Below are 19,256 nucleotides of genomic sequence, written 5' to 3'. Positions count from 1 at the left end.
TTCACAAAAAAATGGGTAAAAATCAGAATGCTAGCTGTTGGTCATCTGTTGTTGGAAATACGTAGCCATTTTAATGTTTGGGAGCTCAGACTCCTGTCCTCTCCTCATTAAACATGTGTGTGTATTCAAATGCCTTTACATATTGCAATACATGCTCCATACATGTGAACTTAGAAGTTGTTACCAGAGTCAATGATTTTCTAGACTCCGGCACACCCTCAAAGAATCAATTTATTACAGAAGTTCGACTTCGTACACAAGAAAACCAGCAGATTGAAAATAAGGAGCTATCATGATGAACAATTAATCAGCACGGGTATGATTTGCAGGGAAGAATAATAAGTTGCACATTCCCTCAGTGATGTGAATGAACTCCTTGTATCTGAATTCAACTATGCAGTGGTTGATTGTTGTAACTAAACTAGAAAGACCCTATCTTTCTAACTGAAATCAAACGACACTGTGGTGTTGGAATACCATTATAAAAATGATAAACTCCCACCTAATGAGCTGGTGCCGCACAATATACTCACCAGCCTCTTGTCGTGTCGATGGACATGAAAATGTGGGTCAGTGTGAGATCTGCACTAGCCCAGAATCTGTGGATCATGATGCCCCAGTGCAGAACACCAGAATGATCACCCTCTTAGCAATTGAGCACATGAAGTTGCCTCTAAGATGACCAATCCCAGAGTTCCTGATCATGTGTCCATGCAAACACTTCCCTGTTCCCACTACACAAAGCAAACACTAGACAGGCAAAATGTTATTTATGTCTGACCAATGGTGTGAAACTGCCATGTTAAATAATTTCCCACTATGTAATACTCTTAGGTGACAGAAGTCAGGGAATATGCCGTAATATCGCGTCAGACCTCATTTTGCTCAGCATAGTGCCGCATTCTATCTATCCTTTGCAAACCTCTTCATCACTGAGTAACTATTGCAACCTACATCCTTCTGAATCTGCTTACTGTATTCATCTCTTGGTCTCCCTCAATGATTTGTATTCCCCATGTTTCCCTCCAGTACTAAATGGGTGATCCCTTGATGCCTCAGAATGTGTCTTACCAACCGATCCCTTCTTCTAGTCAGATTGTATGACAAATTCCATTTATCCACAATTCTATTCAATACCTCCTCATTAGTTATGCGATCTTCCCATCTAATCTTCAGCATTCTTCTGTAGCACCACATTTCGAAAGCTTCTATTCTCTTCTTGTCCAAACTTGTTATCGTCCATGTTTCACTTCCATACATGACTACACTTCATACAAACATTTTCAGAAAAGACTTCCCGAACTTAAATCTGTACTCGATGTTAACAAATTTCTCTTCTTCAGAAACACTTTTCTTGCCATTGCCAGTCTACATTTTATATCCTCTCTACTTCAAACATCATCAGTTTGACTTGCTTCCCAGCTAGGAAAACCCATCTACTACTTTAAGTGTCTCATTTCCTAGTCTAATTTTCTCAGCATCACCTGATTTAATTCGACTACATTCCATTATCCTCGTTTTGCTGTCGTTGATGTTCAACTTATATCCTCCTTTCAAGACACTGTTCCTTTAGTTGAACTGCTCTTCCAAGTCCTTTGCTGTATCTGATAGAATTACAATGTCACCAGGAAACCTCAAAGTTTTTATTCCTTCTCCCTGGACTTTAAATCTTACTCCAAACTTTTCTTTTGTTTCATTTACTGCTTGCCCATAATACAGATTGAATAACATCATGGATAGGCAACAACCCTGTCTCACTCCCTTCACAATCACTGCTTCCCTTTCATGCCCTTTGATTCTTTATAACTGCCATCTGGTTTCTGTACCAGTTGTGAATAGGCATTCACTCTCTATATTTGACCCCTGCTATCTATAGAATTTGAAAGAGATTATTCCAGACAGCATTGTCAAAAGCTTTCTCTAAGTCCACAAATGCTGTAAACATAGGCTTGCCTTTCCTTAACCTATCTTCTATGAGAAGTCACAAGGAAAGTATTGCCTTGCATGTTCCCATGTTCTTTGGAATCCAGACTTATCTTCCCTGAGGTCTTCTTCTACCAGTTTTTCCATCCTTCTGTAAAGAACTCATGTTAGCAAACGCGACTTTAATTTTAACACCTGTTAACACCTGCTTTCTTTGGAACTGTATTTATTATATTCTTCTTGAAGTATGAGGGTGCTTCACCTGTCTCATACATCTTGCTCACCAGGTGGAAGAGTTTTGTCATGGCTGGCTCTCCCAAGGCTATCAATATTTCTAATGAAATGTTGTCTTCTCTAGGGGCCTTGTTTTGAGTTAGGTCTTTCAGTACTTTGTCAAGTTCTTTACGCAGTATCACATCTCTCATTTCACCTTCATCTATGTTCTCTTCCATTTCCATAATATGGCCCTCAAGTACATCTCCCTTATATAGACCCTCTGTATACTCCTTCCACCTTTCTGCTTTCCCTTCTTTGCTTAGGACTGATTTTCCATCTGAGCTCTTGATATTCATACAGGTGGTTTTCTTTTATCCAAAGGTCTCTTTAATTTTCCTATAGGCGGCATCTATCTTTCCGCTAGTGATACATGCTTCTAAATCCTTATATTTGTCCTGTAGCCATTCCTGCTCACCCATTTTGCACTTCCTGTGAACCTCATTTTTTAGACGTTTGTATTCCCTTTCGCCTGCTTCATTCACTGCATTTGTATCTTTTCTCCTTTTATCAATTAAACTCCATATCTCTTGTGTTACCCAAAGATTTCTACAACCCTCATCTTTTTACCTTCTTTATCCCCTGCCGTCTATACTATTCCATCTTTCAAAGCTACCCATTCTTCTTCTACTGTATTCCTTTCCCCTGATCTTGCAGTCATTCCCAAATTCTCCCTCTGAAACTCTCTACAACCTCTAGTTCTACTGGTTTATCCAGGTCCCATCTCCTTAAATTTCTGCCTTTTTACAATTTCTTTAGTTTTAATCTACTGCAGGGGTGGGCAATTGTTTTGGCTTGGGGGCCACATTATAGACACAGAGGTTAGTGGAGGGCCGCACCTTATACACTTTTCACTTGTAATTCCATATATATAAATAATGTGTACACTTTTCACTTGTAATTCCATATATATAAATACTGTGTGTGTGTGTGTGTGTGTGTGTGTGTGTGTGTGTGTGTGTGTGTGTGTGCCCGTGCGCGCGCGGGCGCACGCAGTATTCCCAAAATTTTTATGAAAATGCAAGTTTTCTCTATTTCTAATCACATATCACACAACGAGTTGCAATTTCGGGTGTAGCAGTGAAATCGTTAAAATGCATTGATTAGTTAGCTTTACATTTCATAATAGGTATCATAAAAATCATTAGATATAAATGAAAGAGTGAGAAGCAAAGGGGTTTAAGTATACTTCTTATAGTTTTGGTAATTTGTGTTCAATTTCATTTATTTTGCTAATTTATTATCATCTCCAAGTACATTAAATTTTAAAACAAGTTTAATGGGACAAATGCATCCTATCACAATTTTTTTGAAATCAGGAGTTAGACTGCTAGTTGATATTCTCATCACAACCTGCAAATTACTGTCTGTTAAACAAGTTCGGTGTTTGCTCTTGTTGATTTTCAAGCAAGAAAAACTTTGTTCATAAATATACGTTGATCCAAATTTGGAGAACATTTTGCCTGCAAGTTTCTTGTTACATGAAAATCTTTCAGCTGACAAAGATTTATAAAAGTCAACTAAAATTACAGCACTAAACATTTCTTTCACTGCGTGATCTGCCTGCATGTCAATCAGTTCAAGTTGCAGCTCCTGTGATGCAGTGTCAATACCAGCAGTGATGGGATACGATAAAACATTAAATTGAGGCTCAATTTTCTTAAAATCCTGAAATCTTGTAGTAAACTCAGCCTCTAAACTCTGCAGATAATCCCTAATCTTAGCTGAAACACTTCCAGGTGCTTTCTGTTTCCCTAGTAAAGGGAAATGACAAAACTTGCCTTCATTTGCTTGCCTTGCAAACAGACCTAGTTTTGTTTTAAATGCTTCGACATATGTCCACATTGCATGAGCAAACAACCCCTTTCTCTGCAGTGTCACATTCAGCTCATTCAGTTTTTCAAAAACGTCAGCTGCAAACATCATCTCATATCTCCACTCTTCACATCCTATTTTTGCAACAAAATCTTGAGATATCTCCGTAGTGTCCAGAAATAAAATAATTTCATCCTGTAATGCCCAGACTCTTTCTAATACTTTGCCCAAGCTCAACCACCTCACACTGTTATGGTAAATTACATCTTCATGTTCTGCCCCCACCTCAAGAAGAGATTTGAACTGTCTGTGATGGAGTGCCCTTGCTCTGATTGTGTTCACAACACCAACAACAGGATCTACCACATGCTTTAAGTCTAGTGCAGTCTTGTAGAGGCTTTCTTGATGTAAAATACAATGAAAATCCAAAATATCACTGTCTGTGTCTTCGGCTTGGAACTTGTTTTTTAAAAGTTTCACCATACCTATATTTTTCTCACAGAAAGCTCTGGCCCCATCTGTTGTAACGATTACCATTTTGTTCCAGGATAAGCCACTTGTTTCCACACAATTAACAACACATTCTAACAAGTCCTGACCAGTGGTTCTATCTTTCATGGATACTATACCAAGTAATTCCTCGGTGATGACGAAATGTTCATTAATTCCACGGATAAAGATGAGTACTTGTGCAGTATCTTCAATATCTGTCTTTCGTCCATTGCCAGTGAAAACCCTATCTTAAAAAGGTTTGTTTCATTTAACAAGGTTATAGGCGACCATGAAACTTGCATCTGTAGCACTATTTTGAAGCGGTGTTTGCGTCGTAAATAACGCTTGTTGCTTCTTCAAGTGTTTCATGAACTCCACTGCTTTTATTTTTCGTTCTTCATCAGAAAGTTTGCAGCCAAAGTCACTGTGTTTTGTTTCGTGATGTCATTTCAGATTGTACTCCTTGAACATGGCAACTGTATCATGTATCATAGCATGCGGCTTTATTTCCTGTATCAATAAAGAAATATTTGGTCGTCCAGTCTTCATTAAACAGACGGCACTTATCACTGACTTTACGCTTCTTCTTAGGAGTTATGATTGCACTGAAGTAAAAAAAAAAAAAATTACATTGTACTGCTACACAGACAAAACATAAGTAAACCACCCAAAAAAGAAGAAAATTGCTCTGAACGTCATACTGTTCACTCGGCACGGGGGAAATACAGCGCTCCCATCAGCCACCACGTGGAGCATAAATTTGCACCAATAGCAGGATGCACAGTGCTTTTTTCCGTGCCCGTGGTGGCTGATAGTAGTGCTCCCATAATCCACCGTGCCCACATGCAGCTAGGTTGGTTGCGTGACTGTAGAGACATCTGTCGGTAGTACGCACTACCAAGTAGCGCAGATGCTCGCGGATTTTGTTAGTCGCGCGGGGAAGGGAAATTTTGCTTTTCCTATGATTTTTTTAAATGTCTTGGCGGGCCACATAAAACCTCTCCGCGGGCCACATGGGGCCTGCGGGCCGCTATTTGCCCACCCCTGATCTACTGTTCATAACAAATAAATTGTGGTCAGAGTCCACATCTGCCACTGGAAATGTCTTACAATTTAAAACCTGGTTCCTAAATCTCTGTCCTACCATTCTATAATCTATCTGAAACCTTCCAGTGTCTCCAGGCCTCTTTCACATTTACAACCTTCTTTCATGATACTTAAACCAAGTGTTGGCTATGATTAAGTTGTGCTCTGTGCAAAATTCTACCAGGCAGCTTTCTCTTTCAAACCATTTCTCCAGTCCATATTCACCTACTATTTTTCCTACTTTTCCTTTTCCAGCTATCAAATTCCAGTCCCCCATGACTATTAAATTTTTGTTTTCCTTTACTATGTGAATAATTTATTTTATCTTATATTTCTTCAGTCTCTTCATCATCTGCATAGCTAGTTGGCATATAAACTTGTACTACTGTGGTGGGTGTGGGCTTTGTGTCTGTCTTAGTTACAATAACGCATTCACTATGCTGTTCATAGTAGCTTACCTGAGTTCCTACTTTTTTATTCACTATTAGACCTACTCGTGCATTACCCCTATTTGATTTTGTATTTATAACTCTGTATTCACCTGACCAGGAGATCTATTCCTCCTGCCTCTGAATTTCACTAACTCCCACTATATTTAACTTAAACCTATTTGCTTCCCTTTTTAAATTTTCTAACCTATCTGGCCAAGTAAGGGATCTGACATTCCATGCTTCACATTTACCCAAGAGGATGCCATCATCATTTAACCATACAGTAGAGCTGCAAGCCCTCGGGAAAAATTACAACTGTAGTTTCCCCTTGCTGTCGGCCGTACCAGCACAGCAAGGCCTTTTGGGTTGATGTTGCCCCCTGCACATACTGAAAAGGCTGCTGTCCCTCTTCAGGAACCACATGTTTGTGTGGCCTCCCAACTATACCTCCCTGTTGTGGTTGCACCTACAGCATGACTATCTGTGTCATTGAGGCACACAAGCTTCCCCACCAACATTAAGGTCCATGGTTAGTTGGGGGGGGGGGGGGGGGGGGAGGGGGGGCTCTACAGCTGTCCATAACTGCCGAATCGTTACTGGCACAGGATTTCGTGCATGAACTGACCTTTCAGTTAAGTCTGATAAATTTTCAATGGGTGGCCAAGTCATTCACTCAAATTGACCAGACTGTTCTTCAAAGCAATTGGGAACAATTGTGGTTCAGGCACAGTGAGATGGTGCATCGATAAAAATTCCATCATCATTTGCAAACATGAAGTCCATGAATGGCTGCAAATAGTCTCCAGATAGCAAAACATAACCATTTCCAGTCAGTGATCAGTTTAGATGACCAGAGCACCAAGTCCATTTCATTTAAACACAGCCCACACCATTATGGAGCCACCACCAGCTTGACAGTACTTTGTTGGTAACTTAGATTCATGGCATTGTGGAGTCTGCACCACTCTTGAACCCTACCATCAGCGCTTACCAACTGTAATCAGGACTCATATGAGCAGGTCATGGTTTTCCAGTCCTCTAGGGTCCTTCCGATATGGCCACAAGCCCAACAGAAGTTCTGCAGGTGATGTTGCGCTGTTAGCAAAGGCACTCGTGTTGGTCATCTGCGACCATAGACCATCAGTGTCTAATTTCACCACAGTGTCATAACGGATATGTTTGTCATGTGTCTCACACTGATCTCTGCAGTAACTGCGACGGTGTTGCTTGTCTGTTAGCATTGTCAGTGCGTCGCACATGGTACTGCTCTCAGTCATTAAGTGATGAATGCCGGCCCCTGTGTTGTCTTTGTTGAGAGTTAATGCCTGAAATTTGGTATTCTCATCACACTTTTGAAATTATGGATCTCCAAATACTGAATTTCATAACGATTTCCGAAATGGAATGTCCCATGCGTCAAGTTCCAACTACCATTCCATGTTCAAAGTCTGTTGATTCCCATTGTGTGGTCATAATCACATTGGAAACCTTTTCATATGAATCATTTGAGTGCAAATGACAGCTCTGCCATTGCACTGCCCTTTCATACCTTGTGAATGTGGTACTACCGCCATCTGTGTATGTCCCTATCACTATTCCATTACTTTTGTCATCTCCGTGTATATAAAGTAGAGGGCCAATAAGGTCTCAAAGTTTGTTGCAGAAATTCCCACCTGATGTCAAGAGTTGATAGACAAATCAGAACATTGTTTATACAACTCAGAATTTCCAACGTGCCAAGCAAACAAAATGGGAGCTCCACCAGGTCCTGTTACCACAGCAGCAAGCCAAGCAAGAACTAAGGACTCTCCAGATGTTATCAGGTGGTGAGCCAGCCCTTAAGATTCAAAACCTGTAGCCAGGCATCAGACAGTACCATATGCCATAACAACAAACATCCTGTCCTCCTTTGAGTGACACGAGAGTCCCGCAACCCTCGCTCGAGTGGCTGTGCCACCAGTGTAAGAGACTTAATTCTCTGAGTGGCGAGCGGAGTGCATCTTTATTCCCGGTGCTGTGCGCCTCAGCTGAAGCGACGTTAGTTCAGACAGACAACCCCTGCAATTTTTTAACAAATACCTTAGTCAGTATCAAGTACAGTAGTCAGAGTTAAATAAAGTGGTGAGAATCATGTGTCCCAATTTCCAGTTGTGACAAGGAGCAGATAGTGTTAGTATATCAACGGAAGGAGGCAAGCCAGATGGCTTGTATCATTTCAGTATGTCTTGTATTTTCCACGTATTAGGCTGTCAGATCTTGTATAATTGTAAAATGATCCAAATTACTGACAAACGATATTGAAACGTTATGACTACAATTGTGCATGCCAGTTGGTTGTGAAGAGCATATCTTAAGGTGAGAATATAATAATATTGTGAGAGGAGTATGACTGAGAAGTTGTGAAAACAATGGCAAATGTCAGATAATGAACAGAAGACCATGAGAATATATAGGAAGAACAGAAAGTGTGTGAAATGTGAGGGGAGGGTCAAATACAGAACAGACCCTATGAATTTTTGGTTATGTCTTCTGTTCTGTGAAGATTTCAGTTTTTTCACTCATTTGTTTGTCCATAGGAATCATTCGGCACAGTTTACACTCTGGCAATATCATTTTACTTCTCTTTCATGGTGCTTTGAAACCCATCCCCGTGTAAATTTTGATTAATAATCAGCATTGGCAGCTGAAGGCTTCTGGCTTGAGAAGTCACCCTCATTCTGCCAAAGGCAGTATCAGATACGGCAGAGGAGTGAACAGAGGCTCAGGACACTCTCTTGTCCTTGGGGTGGGAAACTGCCCCTAAAGGCGGAAGAATCAGTAATGATGCATGAGGATGCAGAAGGCAATGGAAACCGCTGAATTAAAGACATATAATGTATTTCTACAGGACACATGGCCTGTAACTGGTAAAGTCTCATGATGATCTCTCCATTGCCAAAAGAATCAGGAATAGTCCTCCATTCAGATCTCTTGGAGGGGACTGCCAAGGGGGAGGTGACCATGAGAAAAATATTGAATAATCAATGAAATGATTACATTCCACAAGTCAGGGTGTGGAATCTCAGAAGCTTGAATGTGGTAGAAAATCTAAAAAGGGAAATGCAAAGGCTCAATCTAGATATAGTAGGAGACAGTGAAGTGAAATGGAAAGAAGTCAGGGATTTTAGTCAGATGAGTATAGTTTAATATAAAAAGCAACAGGAAATGATATAACGGGAGAAGGATTCATTATGAATAGAAAGGTAGGGCAAAGAGTGTGTTACAGTGAAGAGTTCAGTGATAGGGTTGTTATTGTCAGAATTGGCACCAAACCAACACTGGCAATGACAGCTCAGGTATAAATGCTGATGTCACAAGCTGAAGAGATGAAGAAAGTAAATGAGGATGTTGAAAGGGTAATATGGTACATAAAGGGAGATGAAAATCTAATAGTCATGAGGGTGCAATTGTAGGGGAAGGAGTACAAGAAAAGGTTACAGGAGAATATGAGCTTGGGACAAGGAATGAGAGAGGAGAAAGACTGTTTGATTCCTGTAATAAATTTCAGCTAGTAATAGCAAATATTCCGTTCAATAATCACAAGAGGAGGAGGATACTTGAAAAAGGCTGGGTAATACGTGAAGATTCCAGTTAGATTACATCATGGTCAGGCAGAGATTCCGACATCAGATATTGGATTGTAAGGCATACCCAGGAGCAGATATAGACTCAGATCACACTGCAGTAGTGATAAAGAGCAGGGTGAAGTTCTAAAGATAATCAAGAAGAATCAATACACAAAAAAGTGGGATACAGAGGTACTAAGGGATGACGGGACATGTTTGACGTTCCCTAAGACTATAGATACGGTAATAAGGAATAGCTCCATAGGCAGCCCAATTGGAGAGGAATGAACATCTTTAGAAAGGGCAATCACAGAATTTGGGAAGAAAATTATAGGTACAAAGAAGGTAACTGTGAAGAAACCATGTGTAACAGAAGAAATGCTTCGAATATAATAGAGGGAAACATTCCACATGGGAAAAATATATCTAAAAAGAAAGATGATGAGACTTACCAAACAAAAGCGCTGGCAGGTCGATACACACACAAACAAACACAAACATACACACAAAATTCAAGCTTTCGCAACCAACGGTTGCCTCATCAGGAAAGAGGGAAGGAGAGGGAAAGACGAAAGGATTTGAGTTTTAAGGGAGAGGGTAAGGAGTCATTCCAATCCCGGGAGCGGAAAGACTTCAGTTGATCAATGAAAGAAGGAAGTACAAAAATGTTCAGGGAAGTACAGGAATACAGAAATCAAGTCCCTGGGGAATGAAATAAGTAGAAAGTAAAGTGAAGCTAAGACAAAATGGCTGCACGAAGAATGTGGCGAAATCAAAAAAGATATGATTGTCAGAAGGAACGACTCTGCATACTGGAAAGTCAAAACAACCTTCTGTGATATTAGAAGCAATGTAAGAGTGCAATGGGAATTCCACTTTTAAATTCAGGGAAGAGAGTGAGTAGGTGGAAAGAGTACATTGAAGGCCTCTATGAGGGGGAAGATTTGTCTAATGTGATAGAAGAAGAAACAGGAGTCTATTTAGAAGAGACAGGGAATCCAGTATTAGAATCATAATTTAAGAGAGCTTTGGAAGACTTAAGATCAAATAAGGCAGAATGGATAAATAACATTCCATCAGAATTTCTAAAATCATTGGGAGGAGTGGCAACAGAGTGACTATTCACATTGGTGTGTGGAATGCATGAGTCTGACGACATACCATCTGACTTTCAGAGAAATATCGTCCACACAATTCCAAAGACTGCAAGAGCTAGCAAGTGTGAGAATTATCGTCCAATGAGCTTAACAGCTCATGCATAAAAGTTGGTGACAAGAATAATATACAGAAGAATGAAAAGAAAATTGAAGATGTGCTAGATGACAATCAGTTATGCTTTATGAAAGGTGAAGGCACCAGAGAGGCAATTCTGACATTGCGGTTGATAATGGAAGCAAGACTAAAGAAAAATAAAGACATGTTCATAGGATTTGTTGACTTGAAAGAAGTGTTCGACAATGTAAAATGGTGGCGGCTGTTCGAAATTCTGAGAAAAATAGGGGAGATGCTGAGTCCCACATAGGCACAACAAAAAGACGGTAACAAATAAATAAGCATTCAGCCAACATCGAAAATAGACACCCCCCCCCCCCCCCCCCAAACACACACACAAAACGCAACTCGCACACACATGACTGCAGTCTCTTTCAGCCGAAGCCTAGTGTGGCTTCACCTGCCAGAGACTGCGGTCAATTGTGTGTGAGTTGCGTGAGCACGTGTGTGTGTGGGGGGGGGGGGGGGGGGGTATTCCCCTTTACTGTTCAATCTGTACATCGGAAAACCGATGATGATGGAAATAAAAGAAAGATTCAGGAGTGAATTAAAATTCAAGGTGAAAGGATATCAATGATACGATTTGCTGATGACATTGCTGCCCTGAGTGAAAGTGAAGAAGAATTATATGATATGCTGAAGGGAATGAGCAATCTAATGGGCACAGAATTTGGATTGAGAGTAAATCAAAGAAAGACAAAAGTAATTAGAAGTAGCAGGAATGAGAACAGCAAGAAACTTAACATCAGGATTGATGGACATGAAGTAGACGAAGTTAAGGAATTCTGCTACCTACATAGCAAAATAACTTACGACGGATGGGGCAAAGAGGACATCAAAAGCAGACTGGCACTGGATAAAAGGGCAGTCCTGGCCAAGAGAAGTCTACTACTATCAAACAGAGACCGTAATTTTAGGAAAAAATTTCAGAGAATGTACGTCTGAAGCCCAGCCTTGTATGGTAGTGAAAGATGGACTGTGGTAAAGCCAGAACAGAAGAGAATCAAAGTATTTGAGACGTGGTGCTACAGGAGAATGTTGACAACTATGTGGACTGGTAAGGTAAGGAACACGGAGGTTCTGCACAGAACTGAAGAGGAACGGAATATGTGGAAAACACTGGCAAGGAGAAGGGACAGGATGATAGAACATCTGTTAAGACATCAGGGAATGACTTCCATGGTACTAGAGGGAGCTGTAGAGGGGAAAAAAAACTGTGAGGAAGACACAGATTGGAATACATCAATCAAATAACTGAGGATGTTGGTTGCAAGTGCTACTCTGAGATGAAGAGGTGGGCACAGGAGAGGAATTAGTGGAAAAAAAGCACCCAACTCATGTTCAGGAGTCTCCAACAATATAGTTGAAGGGAAGTGATGTTGAAGATCACACTAATATCTTCCAATACTCATGACTATCCTTCCTCTGACACCTATCCTCTCTTCCTCTTACTCCCTCCCCCCCTCTCTCCCCCCTCCCCCTCTCACCCTGCCCTTCCCCCCCCTCTCTCTCCCCCCCCCCTCCACATATTTTATTTCCATTAATAGTCCAAAGTTCAATCACTGCCATTGAGAGCCATCTGTCTCCCTCTCCACCTCCTAGTACTTCTCTGCCCTATTTTTGCCTCCATATTACCACACCTCTTTACCATCCCCACTTTGCAAGGTATTTCGGGAAAGACTATTTTGGATCTGTGTTCTCTGAATAACACACTTCACTTAGATGGAGTTCTGCATCTCCTGTATAAAAAGGTAGACATCGACCTCAATTCTGTATTTATCAGGAGAATGTGAAATATTGAAGCTAAGAGTGAAAATATTAAGTCATTTTAGCTTTCAGGCTACTTTTGATGGGAGGCAAATAGAGAAACATTGGTTTAAAAAGAGAAATGTCATCCCATTAACATTGGAAATGGAGCAGTTGTGAATAAGATGTAATCGTACCAGATACTGGCCATCAGTGTGTCAATAAGGCCAGAGTGAACAAGTTCAATATCAACACAACAATTGTGGGTTTCAGATGTGTGCCATACCCTGCCTCTGTGGGCATGGAGGCACTTATCTTTCTACTTGTCCCCATTGAGACTGTACGAGTACCATTAGGATCTCAGTTCAGAGAAAGGTGGTGCTGTTAGATTCATTTGTTGTGAGAAACAATGTTTTGATCAGAGGTGTCACCATTGAACGTCACAGATTTTAACAACAGATAGATGGGGCATCATGCAGGAAACCACTCTCCAATCCAATTATAGGTGACAGTAACTGGTGAACAGCTATGACATGTAGAATCACCATCTTCTTAAACCTTATTTGTGCACCTGTACTCAGCACATGTTACTGGGAATGGAGATTAGTGTATCCACAGGAACTCCACTATTGCACCCTTGTAGCATGGGTAAAAGTTATCTAGACTAACGAGCTACAATAGACAATGGATGACATCAATGGCAGAATATGATATGTTGAAAACTACATGTGGGGTGCTGCCACTCACTTGGCAACATGGTACTGTTTAGGTAGGTAGTGGATGTGTTCTTGTGTGTAGGTTACTTACACGAGATGAAATGAGGCCACTGATATGCGTACCAGCAACTCACTGGCAAATGGTCAGGACCTGTTTTCTGATATTATGTGTATCTTTGCTTGTTTACAGCAGCCAACAGGTAATCTACTTTCAGCAAGACAATACATCAACTCCATTTCTACCTAATTGCATCATAATCGTTCGTGTATCAGTCCACAGTCATGAATGAACTTTTACATGCTTATCAAGTCATACGACCTCTTTCTAGTGTTTGCTTCTGGGAAACTGTCACGCTAGATATGCGTGATTTGGACAATAGCAAACTCCATGATTTGTGGGCAGAAGTGGAGTTTTTGTAGGTTTGGATGGCTTGGCAACATGCTTGGTATCTCATGTGAAAACCATGCAGTGATGCACTGTTGCCGTCAACAGGATGATAGAGCTGCTATATGCCACAAGGCAAATGTCTAATTCAGTTACTCATGTATGTAAATATAGAAAATTGTGGTGATATGCTATAGAACAGGCTGTTTAGGTGTGATTGCTGGCCCACATGCTGCTGGGCACCTGTGGGAACTGAGGGGCTGGTAGTGAGAGAGTCTGGCTGTAGTGTGTGTGATTGTAGATGCCCTGGCAGCTGGCAGGGATGGCCAAGCACCTCTTGCATGTGCAGAACACATGCAGTAGGGCTGCCTTATGGGTAGCGTATACTAGCTGCATCTGGCTGTGACAAGCTGACAGGGGCCTGTGTATGCTCTTGTTTCATGTGGTAGTGCTGGAACAGTCTGATATAGAACAGGAGAAATCAAAACATATTTCTATTTGAAAACTTTTTCCAACTCATAGTGGGGATGGTACAGCAACCAGTAATTTATGATGAAGAAACAAGCAGTCTTGGTTGCAGGGTTGTAATTATTATTTATTTATCAGTGACATGTTTAATCTGATTCATGAATCATCAGATTGGCTGTTGTTAGATGGTGTTAGGCACATGGGATATTTCGTATGCTTGGTATCGCCAGTGTCTAACATTATCTAATATCACCCAATCTGAAGATGCTTGAATCAGACGAAATGTGTCATTGGTAAATAAATAATACTTACAACCCTGCAACCAAGACTGTTTCTTCCCCATATTTGTATTTGAAACTTCATGGCAGATTGAAACATTGTGGTGGCCTGGGTCTCGAATCCAGAACCTTATCCTTTGTGGGCAATGCTTCACTAACTGAGCTATCAAGGTAAAACTCATAACTCACCACCACAGCTTTAATTTGACCAGTATCCCTTTCCTACTTTCTAAAATTCATAGAAGTTTTCTTGTGTACCTAATAGTACCAGTACACCTGCAGTGAAGGATGTTGCTGAGAAATGAGAAAGCCACAGTGCAGGGGTTTGTTTCCAGAACAAATCTTTCACTCAGTAGCATCATGTGGTCTGTTTTGAAACTGTATGGCAGACTAAAACTTTGTTCTGCCAGAGATTCGAACCCAAAACTATGCCTTTCAGAGCTGGTGCTCTGCTAACTGAGATATACAGGCATGACTTATGACCTGTCCGCTTGGTTTTACTTCTGTCATACGTCTCTCTCATATTGCAAAATTTACAGAAGCTCTCCCACAGACCTTGTGTGTCTAGCACTACTGAAACAAATGTTATTATGGAGAAATGGCATAACAACTCTAATGTGCCAGGAAGTTTCAAAAAGATGCAACTCCACTGCACACTGAAAGATTCATTCTGGAAAGATTCCTCTGTGTTGTGGCTGAGCCATTTCTCTTGTGAAAGGTAAGGTTTCAGGTTTCAGACCCAGACTGCACACAATTTTAATCTGCCAGGAAATTTCAGAACACTTCACACACTGCTTCAGAATCAAAGATTCATTCTGGACTGTCTCTTTTTGATGGTTTTGGGTTTTCTAGGATCTCTCTCTCTCTCTCTCTCTCTCTCTCTCTCTCTCTCTCTCTCTCTCTCTGTCAGCAAGTGAGACATTGAATGTGAGAGAAACAAGCTCTGTTATCAGTTGAAATGTCATGCAAAAAAGATTAAGTCAGTCATGATATGTTGTGAATTATAAACAAAGAAAAGAAAAAAATCAACACTAAGTGTAAGAATATATATTAATGGCCAGAAACATGCAGAAACAATAACAGTTATAACTTTTCCCCAATCAAGCATCTTTTTATATTTTAATTCATAGGAGTTTTGTAACATTTCACACTTATCATTGAGTATACCATTTCGTTAGGGATAATAAGCCAATATTTAAGAATGACAAGCTAAAATTTAATTCATGTTTGTGTTTTAGTTGTGGATTTTCCTTTTCAGGAGCGTTTGCCGTGAATTTGGAGTCCAGATTGGTCGTCTTATGTTGGCATTTATGATATTTAGTGCAGGAATGTTTATTTCTAGCACAGCATTCCTGCCCTCTACCTTTTCAATGTGAGTAAAAATTAGAACAAATGTTGCATTTGAACGTATGTAGTATTTCTCTTAATATACTCAAAACGTCAATGAGTCATAACTGTTTTTATGTGTAGTTCTAATGAAAAGCTTATCCCTTGATGAAATACATTATGTTATTCATATGCATCTAGATATAGTGTCAATAAAATTGTGAGCAATTGCCTCATTAATTAATGAAAATGAAATGGAGGTTGGTAGGACATTTGCCAAGTAAAATGATGGAAGAGGAATGAAAATAATTCTCTGCTGGATTCTAAGAGTAAGGAAAGATCAGGACAATGACCTGATAGAAACTGAGTAGATGACATTAAAAGACATGCAAGAACAATATAAATGTGTATAGCTGAAGACAATAATGCACAGAAAAGTCTACAGGAGGCCTTTATGTGGGAATCAGTGTAAATTGGCTGGTGTTGTTGCTGCTGCTGCTGCTGCTGCTGATGATGATGATGACTTACATTTTTAAATATATACTTGGCTGACATGATTGGTATATCCTGAGATCTACCTGCAGCTCTGAAGTATTAACATACACCATCTATCCAAAATGTTCTGAGACTGGTTTTATTCCTGGTGTATAAGCAACATCAGCACAGTACAATGGTGGCAGCTTGCACAAACTGCTGTAAACCATGGATGTGCATTTGAACAGTCAGACTGTAAGCTTGCAGTGCTAAGTAGTGGACATGTGACTGTACTGTATCAACATTATGTCACAGATCGCAATGAAACAACATCTCTAAATCAATTGTTTAATAAATTCTCCAGAATATTTTGAAGAAGATAAGAGTGTGTACAAAGCTTGTCCCACACATATTGACTCCTGAAAAAATATGAAGACACTTGGGTGCCCAATGTGCTCCAATTGGATTGAAACCAAAACAGGGACAATTTTTTTCTGGAAAAAATCATCGTTGATGACAAGACTTTGAGCTATCAGTATGAACATATCACAAAACAAAACAGTGCAGAAATTCATATGAATGGTCAATGCTTCGACAATGTAACTGGCATTCAAAGCAATGTGATACATGAGTTAAACAATGTGCCAAAAGTGGAATGTTTTGTATGAATGTTCCATGTGTTGCACTTATCTGGGGAGAGCCAATGTAGAACACCTGAAGCTTAAAACCAGCTTCTTATCCTTTTTTCTATTTTTTATTAATCCAGTCTCAAAAGTTTAGATCAACGAACATTTGTTGTACATTTCATAAGTTCCTAACTGCATGTCAATGCAATAAAGAAGATGGTAGGAGGGTGTACACCTTGTAAAATATCAAAGGTTTGCATGGAAATAGACATAAGGAATTTACTGTGAGGTTCTCACAACTGTGGAATATGTGAAACATGAGTTTCTCCCAGCGTATAAAACGTTCAAACAACTTACAGGACTGTTACCAGGTGATGTCCTTGACGACCACTGATATTTCGACAGGTGACCACCCTGTCATTTTCATGGCATAAATGCAGCAAGAAAGCTGGAAATATACATAATATATTTGCAAGGATATAAAACACACACACACACACACACACACACACACACACACACACACACACAAAGCTCTGTCCCTCTGTTTTTGTCAAGGGAGAGAGCAGGATTCAATGTAGAATTTGAGCAAAAACCTTAATCTCTATTTCTAAGATCATATATTAATTTAATCTCAATGCTTTCTTAATAACACTATTCAGGTAACTGGGAATACATGCCAGAATCTCCAAATTACAGTCCATAGGATGATCAGTGCAAACAATGTTCTGTAGTAACAGATTTACTCAGCTGTTGTAAGCGTATGTGATGCTTATGCTCAATGTACGAGTTCTCCACTGCCCTTGATGGCCTGACCAGTATATGACATGCCATGACTGCAATAAATATGATGGACACATACCTTAATGCAAACCAATGTCATCCTTTATGGATCCTAAAAGGACACATTGTTGTTATCAGCACTCAACCTGTCCATGGCTGGTCGATAGTGCAAAGCATATTGACGTGTCTTTTTCACTATAACCATTCTGACGGAAGCTGGCTTTGAGATGGGCTAACTCAGCTGACAAACTTTCAGGGTCTCAGATGACATGAGCCCTGTGAAACAATGTACAAAGCATCCCTTCACACTGAGCGAGTTGGTGACAACTATCAGCCTGTAGAAAAAAGTCAATTTGAGTTGATTTCCTATAAACAGCATGTTCCAATGTACCAACACATCGGGGGATCCATTCTTTCCCAACTCCATCATGATATTAATATTCAGGTTGATTGAATTCAGATGTTCTATACAGCAATTTAAATTCTCACTACCATGCGACCAAACAACAAAAGTGTAATCTACATATCTGAAAAAAATATGCAGGTTTCAATGCCACCAACTCCAAGGCACATTCCTCAAAGTCCTCTGTAAACAAACTGTCAATAATGGTGACAACGGGCTTCCCATTGCAACTCCGTCTGTCTTTTCATAGTACTTCTCATTGAATAAAAGGTAGGTGGAAGTAAACACATGTCAAAATAGATTCAGTAATTCAATACCGAACATCTCAATTAACCATAATGAATCAGATAAAGGAATGTGAAGAGAGAGAGAGAGAGAGAGAGAGAGAGAGAGAGAGAGAGAGAGAGACCTCATAAAAAATTACTAAAATATCAGTGTTCATTCATTGCAATTCCTGTAATCAACACAATGAATCCACCAGGCTCTTAATGTGATGCTCACACTGATCTACTACCAGTTCTTACAATGGCAGCAGTAAACCAGCCGTTACCATGACTAAAAGTACCATTATTAACAATACTAAAATTAAAATTGTAGCCAGCAAGTACACGGGGGCCATCAAGAATGGAGGTGCAAGCAACTACTTTCAGTTTATTCTTTGTGACATCCACTCCTTGCCACTCTTAATTTCTTTGTTTATAATTGACTTGAAGACAGCAGCGTGATGGTGTGCACATTGATGTGCCCGTAGCGTGTCATGGCTCAGTGACTTCATTCATTTCATAGTAGTAAGTGTTTTGCTACATGGTTTGTCAGAGCACTAATGTTAGTCACAACAGGCCTAAGAGGAGCCCCTTACTTGTGGATATTTGGAAAGCTATATAATCTAGAGGAGACACCTCAGTAAGATTTAAGGCTCTGCAACAAGAAACTTTTCTTCAGGATGTTGTCAATCTTTCTCTTAACACTTTTTGTAGGGTCAGCACTGATCTTGCAATGCCCTGAATCGGACAGTAAACACTGCACCTTTCAAGTGTAAGCCTGCTTGTGCAATACAACTGCAGCTTTGCCCTTGTCCTGCCTGTTGTAAAAGGTGACTAAAAGGAGTCTCTCATGTTTCGGCCTTTATGTGAATGTCCTCTGTAGGTTTTAAG

At 40.1% G+C, this 19,256-nt stretch overlaps 1 protein-coding gene across 1 annotated transcript in view; it reads left to right on the top strand.

Annotated features, from left to right (window-relative positions):
• Nucleotides 1-19,256, top strand: part of LOC126161918 (alpha-1,2-mannosyltransferase ALG9) — a 117,800-nt gene that overhangs the window by 5,666 nt on the left and 92,878 nt on the right. Inside the window, exon 4 of the mRNA XM_049918087.1 lies at nucleotides 15,749-15,862. Coding sequence (XP_049774044.1) covers nucleotides 15,749-15,862 — 114 coding nt within the window. The remainder of the gene's footprint in view (nucleotides 1-15,748; nucleotides 15,863-19,256) is intronic.

This window comes from Schistocerca cancellata, chromosome 2 (genome assembly GCF_023864275.1).
Source record: "Schistocerca cancellata isolate TAMUIC-IGC-003103 chromosome 2, iqSchCanc2.1, whole genome shotgun sequence".
Lineage (NCBI taxonomy): Eukaryota > Metazoa > Arthropoda > Insecta > Orthoptera > Acrididae > Schistocerca > Schistocerca cancellata.
The sequence above is the reverse complement of the archived record's forward strand: the minus strand, read 5'-3'. Positions and strand labels throughout refer to the sequence as shown.